The sequence below is a fragment of the Egretta garzetta genome, unplaced genomic scaffold (assembly GCF_000687185.1).
Source record: "Egretta garzetta isolate BGI_Z169 unplaced genomic scaffold, ASM68718v1 scaffold779, whole genome shotgun sequence".
In the NCBI taxonomy this organism is placed as follows: domain Eukaryota; kingdom Metazoa; phylum Chordata; class Aves; order Pelecaniformes; family Ardeidae; genus Egretta; species Egretta garzetta.
The window spans coordinates 692873-703697 of record NW_009260792.1 but is presented as its reverse complement, the minus strand read 5'-3'; the positions used below and the strand labels follow the sequence as shown (position 1 = coordinate 703697).

The following is a 10825-nucleotide window of genomic DNA, read 5'->3' as shown; positions in this document are numbered from 1 at the left end:
TAGTACGTACATGGGCGAGTAATTTGTTGCAAGTGTATTATAGTCCCATTGACTAACCTGTCACAAGGTCAGCTCGATGTTACTAATGTCCTCCTGCCAAAGTTATATCCTCTTGTGGTAGTGGGTATAGTTTTGCACATACTTCTGGACGTTTCATACATTCTTTGTATAGAATTCTGCACCTCTAATATAGATTTGTCTTCTCTTGGCAACATTTTTCTTCCCCCAGCAAGGCATGAAATGGTTGGGTTTTTCCAGTGAGACGTACAGCAAAATGAAGCTGTTGCCTTTAAAGCTGCATCTACAGTAGCTTTTCCACAGCAGAAATAAACTGTTTAAGGAGGTGAGGGCGGAGACCTTTTCCAACCCTCAGTCAGTACAATGGTGCTGATATGAGTCTCTGGTTTAAACCAGGTAAACCAGGAGTTTTGTCCATGACAGTTGCATTTGTGTTGGTGTAATCAAGGACAGGATTTGGGCTTGATACAGTTCTTGTGTTTGTTTCGGTTTGTTTGTTGGGTTTTTTTTTTTAATAGAATGCCCTCTTTTTCTAGATAGTAACACTGGTCCGTGTACTGTCTCTTTTTAATTTCAGGTGGTGGAAAAATAAGAAACAAAATGAAACCTTTCCAAAGCGTCTGTCTTTTCAAGAGCCTGCTTGCCAATTGCTACTGTCACAGACAACTTCACAGCTGTCTTCTCCCTCATGTTGCAAAGGAGATAGGTTATATGGTGGGACGTCACAACTGTGGATTTTGGAGGCCAAAATCTTTACTGGACACAGCTGGATTCACTCTGTCTCTTAACAGTCGGCATAGGAAAAAACATCAGGATTCTCAAGCATTGTGGAAGCATGAGACTGTGCAGAAGTACTTGGAGACTCTAAGCAAGGAATACCAGCAGGTTAGTCATCTGTTAAATGCTGACTCAGTAAGTGACTTTGAGCAAAGAACCCTGAAGAGAAGATGTGCCAATCTGTCCCCCATTGCAGCTGCATTTCAAGAAATCAAAAAGGCTGAAAGAGAAGTTCAGGAGTTAGAAGCTATGTGCAAAGGTAAGGAGAACACATCTACTTGTTTCAAAACAGTAGCTTTGCTTGCGATAAACTTCATTGCCCAGCCTTTGAGGAAAGCTTTGAAATAATTTAAGCCAGCCCTGGAACACGCTCCGGTCCTTCCTTCTGCTGGGAGCTTACGTGCTGCTAGGCCTTTCTGCATCCAGCCACATCCTTCCATTTTCCATCTCACCTCACTTCAGTTTCAGGTCTTAATACAGCCAGCTTGGGAGAGCTGGGATTGTTTGGAATCTCAAGGCTATCCGTTTTGCGGAAACAGTTTGGAAATGTTTGGTTTAAGGTTGTTTTTTGATAGAACCGAGAGCAGTGTGAACCAAAGGAAAAAAATTAGCGAGCCTAATAACATTTGATAGATGCAGACTTCGCTCGTGTTATTTAAAATGGGATTCCATCTAGCCAGTTTACATGAACTTTCATCACATGAAATTATATGAACTTTTCATTAGGCCCTGAATTGTCAGCTTCCAATTTAAATAGCAAAACCTAATATTTCTTTGAAAATATTTGAGGAGTCCTTCAAGGAATAAAAATCAATGGTTGTCTAAGAAGCTGCTGCTTTTCAGTATGCTGCTGCAGTAGAAGTTGGTGTAAAAAAGGAATTAAAAATTGTCGCTGTCTTTGATACCGTTCAGGAATAAGAAAATACACAGGGAGTAAAAGAATTTACAAAATAAGTAACGGTGCAACATTTTGAGGAAAAAATATTGTTAGAAGCGTGAGGAGGTGCACACAGTAGGAAAGAAAAAATGTCTTCCATTCTGCTACACGGATAGGTGTTAAGCCAAGAGAGGGGAACATTGGCCTGGAGAGGGGCTTGCTTACATTAAAGAAGTGAAGCAAGGGAAAAACAAAGGACAGGAGAAATGGGAAGCCAGGGGTTTAAATGGAGGAGGATGAAAGTTCACAGTGCTTTTCAGAGAGAGAACCAAGGCGTGTTGACAAAGTGGTAAAAGCCATATTGAAGTAAAGCTGGTAAAAATGCAACTTGTTTAGAAAGGTAGAAAACATTTGTATTCTTTAGTTTTAGAAATAAATAGATGTTTGTGCTTTTGGAAAAAATGGCAGTTACTGAAAATGTTTTAATTCCCAACCCTGTCAAGTTCTCTTCACTGGACAAAGAGGAAAAGGAGTGAAGATGAGGAGGGACAAAAATTTAACTCTAAAAAAGAAATGTTCTTGGAAGAATTAGGAAGTGTTAAGAAAACACTGGAAAGTTCATACTTCAACTTTAAAAGGCTATTTTTGGATCAAGTAAATATAATGAAGAATTTTTCTAGTTCCACAAATTATGATGTGGATGAATGGAGTGAGTTCTAGCTGAAAGAAGGGAAAAGAAAATTACAGCCAAGAAGTTAATTAAATGGAGCCAAATTATTCTATCTATCTGTACTGTTTATTATGGACCCAAATTAAAACAAATGTTCCCTTCATTTGTCTGCTCTTTGTTTTCCATTTAGCTCCCTAACTGACCCTCTTCTTTATAGCACCTGAGTTCCTCACAATTGCTATAAGATTTTATACTTCCAACACTTAGTGAAGCAGAAAAATATTATTTCCTGGTTTGCCACTGGTGATGTGAGTCACGGGGTAGCTTAAGTGAATTCTTAAAGGTCAGGTTTGCAGGGAGGTCGGAATGGGACACCAATCATTTGAACTTTAAGCTTGCTGGTCACCACCAGACCATTCTTTTCATCTCTGCTGACAGTATTTCACTTGGTACTGTTTGTCTCACTGATCAATAATGATGCTTTTTGGACCAGCTAGCAGCCTTTGATTCAGTACCAGTTTTGGGTTGGAGTTGTGACATACTGGCAGGGAAATTTATACAGTTCTTGCCTTCTGTACAGGGGATGCCAGGTTCAAGTGTTGATCTGACATCTTTTCCCGTATTCCAGCTTATGTCTTCTTTTATCATGATACACAGAGTCTGCCTCCATCTTTTCAGTGTCTTTCTGTTAGGCAGAAGTACACGACAATAAAACCTCCCCTCCACCTGCTTTTCTTAAGGCTGAACAAACACAGTTTTCCCAGCCTCTTCTCATGTGTCCTTTGCTCCAGCCCTTGACCATCTTGGTGGTTCTGAACTAGGCTCACTTCAGTATTTCTATGCCTGCCTTGTACTGGGGAGCTCAAAACTGGACATGGTACTGCGGATTGTGGTCTCATGTTCTGAGGAGAGGGAAAGGGAATCTCCTTAAGCAAAAGCAAAGGGTTGAAGTGAGGTCTCCCACATCCTGATGACTTGCACCCGTAACTCCTACATCTCACTCATTTCTTGAACAGCAGGAGACAGAGGGTTAGAAACCTCATTATTATCATCATACCTATATTTGTAATGCTCCCCTTAATGAGTTGGCTAAAAAATGTTGAATATATGGGTGTTGACGCGGAAGTCACGGACACTGCACACGATCAATGTGATCAAGAAAATGCCAATTTATTGTTGATACATCCCGGTTAATATAGCTCTTCTATTTCCCTATCATGCACAAGCTCCTAACTAATTGGTTAACTATATCTGTACACGCGCTCTTAGCTACGACATGATTCGTTAAAGTCTCTTGTCCACGCGCACAGTCCTCTCCACCTGCCGTCCTGCTTTGCTTTCTGATCTCAGTCACGTACACCAACTTTTCTTCTTCTTCTCAAGGTTGTTCTCATCATTATTTGACTGCAGGCAGCTCCCACAATGTCCTTGAGGCTTACTGCTCACAAACACAACAGGTGCATTCGGTCTGGATTGTTCACTAAGTGGCCTTGATTCTTCAGATGTCCCACATATGGGTGTTTCTGGACAAGTCTAGAACCAAAAATTTCATTGCGTGAAAAATTGTAATAAGGGAAACTGAGGCACTTCTTGTCTCCAGGCTTGTTTTTGATGTATTTTGTCAAATCCATTTGTGGATTTACCCCTGGACTGTCAATCTGTGTGACATAACCGTCAGCCTAACTGAGAGTGAGTAACTGTCAGGTGGGACTGGCATCTGCTTGATGCAGACTTTGAGCCATAAGCTGGAGACTGAGAGGTAAGATACCTGCTACTCCTTCCAGCACCCCTGAAAAATATGATCATTTAGTTAACAATATGCGTTCTGGCTTGGGCTGCTCTTATTTGGTATTTCATGCTGGCAAAATGCAACTGTGAGCTTGTATGTGCTGCAGTGCATGTCTTTGGACAGCTATATTACAATTTGCTCTAAGCTAGGTGAGATTGATTAACGTCTACTCCTGTTGTTGGCATTCAGAGCTAGACAGCAGAGATGAGAAACAACTTCTAGAGCTTGCCGTAGAAGAGAAGGAAACCCTGGATAAAAAAATCAACATGTTGTGCAGAAAGGTGAGCCTGAGGTAAAAGCATACAGCTTTCTAAATAAAGATGTCAGAAGAATGTTCCTTTGTGATCTTACCAATAGACACTGACACTGGCATTTAATGAAACAGAAGTCCAGCTTCTGTATTCTTCCGGAGAAGTGGCAACATTAATTATTAGTAAGCTTCTTACGGACAATTGTGTCTTAGAAGCTTATTATTTTAGTCATCTTTGCTTGCTTGCTTGTCTGTCTGCAGATGCTGAAGGGGATTAAAAAATGGTGAATTTGTCCTATTGAGACCTGACATGACATCCTAGTAACTGTTTGTGGCAGCGGAGCATGCATTCTTGAAAGATTTCTGTTTGGAACTTGTAGCCTTTCATTTTCTCTTCAGCTGACAGCACCCCGTGAGTGGGGAAATCAATTATAAGCAGAGGAGCTGAGATGATTCAGTGGAGAGCTTTATGTTTGGGCTCATTTCTATGTTCAGATTGAAATAATATGAAATGGGACTTTCTGAAAAATAAGATTAATGTAAAGATTGGCTGGGTTATAGCTAATAACTTTGTGTTCATAGGTAGTTGGGGCTGGAGTGGGTGACCTGGCACCCGACTTCGCAGGATCAAATTTTCAGCTAGCTTTCCTGTGTATGCACCAGCATATCCCATTTCCACACTGACTGCACTGAGCTGCAATGGCCATTGGACAGTTTTTAGTCCTACTTACTAGTTTGGCAAAAGAAATCAGTGGTTGCATGTGCTCAAGCTGTGGCAATTGTGAAGGCTGGCTGTAAATTCGATTAAGAGGAGATACACAGTCATGAAGGAGATAATGACATTCTTTTTTTTTTTTTTTTTTTTTTTCCCTTTTCAGCTTTTCCAGCTTCTAGTGCCAAAGGAAAAACATGATAGAAGTCATGCCATATTAGAAGTGACAGCTGGCAGAACAACTGGAGGTCAGCAAAGTCCCCACAGTAAAGATTACTTCAAACCTCCATCCAACTTTATTAAACCTCTTACGGGTTGTTTTTAATGCCTTTTTATATTTTAATGGTATAAAGTAGTACTTTCTAAAGAAGAGTATTAAGCTGTCTAATGACTGTGGTTAGAGTTGCAGCTAAATCTAAAAACTGGTGGCTGCCATTTTGTGAACTGCTATTTATGTTGTAGCGCCTTTATATTTTTAGGAGACATCTGCCAACAGTTCACTAAAGAAATGTTTGAGATGTACCAGAACTATGCAGACTATAAACGCTGGACCTTTGACATTGTGAACTATACGCCGGCTGAGATAGGTATAGTAGTTCCTCAGACATTCCACCAAGACAGTGAAATTAAAAGCAGTGTTTCTGTGCTATATTTGTCGCACATTATTTGTCTTTCTAGGTGGGTTGCATCATGCCGCTGCTCATATTTCAGGAGATGATGTCTACAGGCATCTGAAATATGAAGGAGGGACTCATCGAGTCCAGCGAATCCCTGAGACAGGCCTATCGTCAAGAATGCAGCGTATTCACACGGGGACAATGTCAGTTATTGTCCTCCCTCAGCCAGAGGAGGTAAACTAACTGTTAATCAGGGTGGTAAGGCGGTGTATCCCTGCTCACCCATTTTGGCATTGGAGTAGGTGTTATTTAAAACCACGTTACTGTTACCATTCTGGGATTTTATTGATACCTAAGTGCTTTGTGCAAGTCCCGGCAAGTGAACCACAAGCTCGCTGACTCTGGAAGGTGATAGTCCTTGGCTCTGTGCATTTCGGGTTTAAATGGGTCGTCAGAAGCAACTGTGCGGAGAGTTGCTATTGCCTGAAATGGCATGTAAATCAATGATCGTTTCAATGAGTATTCCAGCCCCAACACAAAGCTGACTGCTATGAGTACGCCCATTTTAAATTATGTCATGTATTAAGACAGGGAATATATGCAAGAAAATACTCAGGTTGCATAGTAATGTGATTATGCAGGTCCTTTTCATTTTTTTTTTGTTTCATTTAAATTATTGGTGTCCTTCCCTGTTAAATCAAGGGCAGTCTGCTTTGAATTTGAATGAGCAAGTGTGTTGGCTAGTCTTCCTGAGATCTCACTGATGCCGACAGTTCTCCCTTAAACCAGCAATTTACACACAAAACCCCCCAAACCAGATCCTGTAGGCTTCCTCTGCAAGTTCTCCTGCTTCCTTGTAATGCTTTCCTTGCAACATTGATCAGATCTGAATGTTCCTTTCCCATCCACTGAGCTTGAACTATGGTCCAGGTCATCATGAGCTCGTTATTTCCAGTGCTGCAATCCTTACTTGGATCTGGGTACACCCAGTTTTTCCTCAGTTAGCTGTTTTTAAGCACTGTTGTAAGAATCATTCAGGCTTCGCTCATGAACAAGATCCTTGCACTGCTGTTTAGAAGTAGTTTTTGATTATTTGCTTATTTCTTAGTCTCCCTGCCAAAGCTAGTGATTTTACAAAAAGTTGTTGATTTTGTTTTGTTTCACACACACCACCTTGCTTTGTGAAGGACCTGGGGCAAGAGTTTGAAAAAAATAAGTGAAATATTTAAAGCATCACTTGCTTTGCAGAGGTATTTGACGTTGCATTTTTTTAAAGTATAATAATTATAGCTATTACTCAGGAACAGCTATAAAGGAGCAATTTTTTGAGAAGTGGTTTTTTTTTTTTACACGGAGTATCACTGACATTCAAAATATTTTTCGAATTAGCAGAAAGTAGTAATTTTCTTTGATCCTAGATTGATGTTAAAGTGGATCCCAAAGATTTGCGTATAGATACATTCAGGGCCAAAGGAGCAGGAGGGCAACACGTTAACAAAACTGATAGCGCTGTGAGAATTGTACACCTTCCCACAGGTAAGTAAGTCTGCTTGTATTTCATACTTCTAATCACCCTAAATCTGTGTCCTGAAGAGAAAGCTTGCGGTCCTGCAAGTTGTCTCTTAGAGTGAATTTGTAGGGTTGGGCCTTATACCAAAAAAAGGAGCCCACCCGTTCTTGTTCTGCCCCTAGCAAGGCAACGTGTGAGAAAGGGGATAGGTACCAGTGGCACAATGGCCAGCATGTTGCTATTATGCCAGTTTTGTCTTCAGAGGGAGTGTTTAATGGATACACTGACTTTGAAGGATGAAAGAGCAACTGGAGGGTGACAGGATGGGATGGAAGATGTAAATAATTCTTGCTGTGTGCTCTCTACCTTTGGCAATAGTGGCCATTGGCAACCGAAGGTGCGCTTTGCCTAGCTGGAACCTGCGTAGTTCCAAGACTGAGAAAAAAGGAGTCTTGAAGATTTTAATTCAGGACTAGATATTGCTATCATATGTTTAACAGGAAAGAAAATATATATTGATGGGAAGGTAGTGTATATACTGGACCACTCTGTCTTCGTCAGGATTTGTTTTTCTTGAAATTCAGTGGGCTTCTATCTGTCCAGACGTAGAATCTCTTTAAGCACAGGAAATTCTAGTAGTGACCTGAAAACAGCCGTTTCCTGTATGCCTTTTTATTTCAGAAATCAAATGAGAAGTAAAAATAAATACTAAATTTCTTTTAAAGACCCTTATTTTACTTCACTTAATTATTCATAATTAAGTTCAAGACTCTCCAGTATTTAGACACCCTTCTCTGCTAGAATAATGAATTTTCCAGTCTCAATGAGATTATCTAGACTAAGACTTTAAAAACTTGTGTTACACTGTTTTAAACATGCTTCTGCAGACTGCGCACATTACATTTTTAACATGTGGTAGCTAATTGGAGTGAATCCATTTTCTGGAGGCAATGTCAGAAACTTGTTTGCTTCGTGAAATTTTAAAATATCCCTGACTTTTCTGTACCACCGAACAAAGCCACTGGCGCAGATGTGAAGATTTTAAAAACATACTAATGGTTCTGGCCAGTGTGTTTAAATGACTTTTTATCCTACAGCTGAAAGGCCCCACGAACTAGCACTCTAGAAGGTTTCATTTGCCTAATGTGTTCGAATTAATTTAGCTTCTTTGTTCTTTGTTATAATGGGCTTTTGATCTGAGCTCTCTTGAATCCCTCTGTGAAGGACTAGCAGTTGAGTGCCAGCAGGAGCGATCACAGCAGCTGAACAAGGAAATAGCTCTGCGGACACTGAGAGCTAAGCTGTACCAGCAGATCACTGAAAAACAACTAAGTCAAGAGCAGAGTGCCAGAAGACTACAGGTGAGAGCATGGGATTGCTGAAATTTGGAGAGGGTGCTGTGTTGCAGGTTTGTTTCTGATCTTTTTGAGTGACAGTGACGGAGCAAGTGAGTGGTGTGTGTCTAATCAGGTGTGCTTACAAAGGAGAATCTTATATTTTGAAATGGTAGATCTTGGTTTTTACTTATCCCAGTTCAATGCTAGAGTAGACTTCTCAGGCAGTGAAAAAGAGACATCAACTGTAGCTGGAAAGAAAAGAGTCAAAAGACTACCTGGAATTATCCAAAAGGCAGCACTCAACATCACGTATTGAATCCCCCTAGTAGGGCCAGAGTGACTCAAACAGAGCATCAGTAAAAAGTGTTTTCTATGAAAACTAGGATCAGAAGTTCTCGAAGTTGTATTTTAGCCTGTTTCTAAACCAGAGTATTTGTAAGATAACAACCCCATGCAATGCTACAGGCCTGGGGAAGAGTGGCTGGAAAGCTGCATGGTGGAAAAAGACCTGGGGATACTGGTTGACAGCCGGCTGAATATGAGCCAGCAGTGTGTCCAGGTGGCCAAGAAGGCCAATGGCATCTTGGCTAGTATCAGAAATAGTGTGGCCAGCAGTGGAGTAGGGAAGTGATCACCCCCCTATACTCCACACTGGTGAGGCTGCACCTTGAATACTGTGTTCAGTTTTGGGCCCCTCACTACAAGAAAGATGTTGCATTGCTGGAACATGTCCAGAGAAGGGCAACAAAGCTGGTGAGGGGTCTGGAGCACAAGTCTGATGAGGAGCGGCTGAGGGAACTGGGGGTGTTCAGCCTGGAGAAGAGGACAGGTTTAGGTTGGACACTGGGAAAAATTTCTTCACTGAAAGTGTTGCCAAGCATTGGAAGGGGCTGCCCAGGGAAGTGGTCAAGTCCCCATCCCTGGAGGTATTTAAAAGATGGGTAGACGAGGTGCTTAGGTCCATGGTTTAGTGGTGGAATGGCAGTGTTAGGTTAGCGATTGGACTTGATGTTCTTAAAGGTCTTTTCCAACGTAAACGATTCTATGATTCTATGCTATGATTCTAAGATCATACAGAGCTTCTGAAAGAAAGAAGTATAAAAACAATCCTGCCACTCTGCAGTTAGGTAACAGTTTATCTGATACGGTTTAGGTAACCTTTTAAAGAAGAAACAGCTTCCATCCTCAAGTTATGCTGTGAAGTGTGCTTTTTCTCTTGAAACATGTAATCATTCTTTTCTCATTCTTTGAGTTTTTCCCATTTGTGGTGCAAACTTCAACAGTGATCAACAGGAATAATAATACTTCAGAATTACAGAATTATTCAGTACTCCAAAGTTTCCAGCTTAGCTATTTAATCACAAATTTCAGGTTGCATTTAAGTGTATTGTTCCTGCAGTTTATTAACCCAGTCATTGTAAGCGGCGAGCCATTTATCTTCCGTTACTAATTTCAGCTTGAGAGCCTTCAAAGCTGCATAAAGGAATTAGATGTACGTTTACATGAATACTACAGAAAACCAGGCAAAAGTAAATTACCTTTCCTAATGTTTCAGAACATATTCAACAAATTCCTTGTTTTGAAATATACATGTGGCTGCAGAGGAAATTAAAAAAAAAAGCCCGGGGAAGCTGACACCCATTTCTTGAAGCTGTTTTTAGCATTTGATTCTGCATTTCAATAAGGAGTTTAACCACACAACAATGCTACATTTGGAGTTATGTTTTAAAACTTAGAATTTTTTGCACTCTTGTGGTTTGCCACTAGAGGACTACTCTTCATATTCTCAGTTTACTTCTCTTTCAGGGCTACTTTCTGCCAGCCAAACATTAGTGGAACTGCTTTACCACATGTTGACTGGGCTGCTTCTGTTATTAATGGTGCCTACTCTCATTATTTTACAACCCCCCCCAAAAAGACACATTTTTGAACTAAGGACACTTATAGACATATACCTGGACAGGCTAGAGAGGTGGGCCTGTGTGACCCTCATGAGGTTCAACAAGGCCAAGTGCAAGGTCATGCCCCTGGGTCGGGGTAACCCTCGGTATCAATACAGGCTGGGGGAAGAAAGGATTGAGAACATCCCTGCCGAGAGGGACTTGGGGGTACTGCTGGACAAAAAGCTGGACATGAGCCAGCAATGTGCGCTGGCAGCCCAGAAGGCCAACCGTACTCTAGGCTGCATCAAAAGAAGCGTGGCCAGCAGGTCGAGGCAGGTGATTCTGCCCCTCTACTCTGCTCTGGTGAGGCCTCACCTGGAGTACT

General features: G+C 41.2%; 1 protein-coding gene across 3 annotated transcripts in view; it reads left to right on the top strand.

The window, feature by feature from the left end:
• Window positions 1-247: 247 nt before the first annotated feature.
• Window positions 248-10825, top strand: part of MTRF1 (mitochondrial translation release factor 1) — a 13497-nt gene continuing 2919 nt past the window's right edge. For 2 of the 3 annotated variants that reach the window (XM_035902105.1, XM_035902104.1), the window contains exons 1-8: window positions 248-414; window positions 596-1054; window positions 4321-4412; window positions 5260-5407; window positions 5573-5680; window positions 5772-5944; window positions 7129-7246; window positions 8445-8581. In XM_035902105.1, the coding sequence (XP_035757998.1) occupies window positions 393-414; window positions 596-1054; window positions 4321-4412; window positions 5260-5407; window positions 5573-5680; window positions 5772-5944; window positions 7129-7246; window positions 8445-8581 (1257 nt within the window). In that variant the 5' untranslated portion in view covers window positions 248-392. The remainder of the gene's footprint in view (window positions 415-595; window positions 1055-4320; window positions 4413-5259; window positions 5408-5572; window positions 5681-5771; window positions 5945-7128; window positions 7247-8444; window positions 8582-10825) is intronic. The other variant, XM_009646713.2, reaches the window with a different exon arrangement.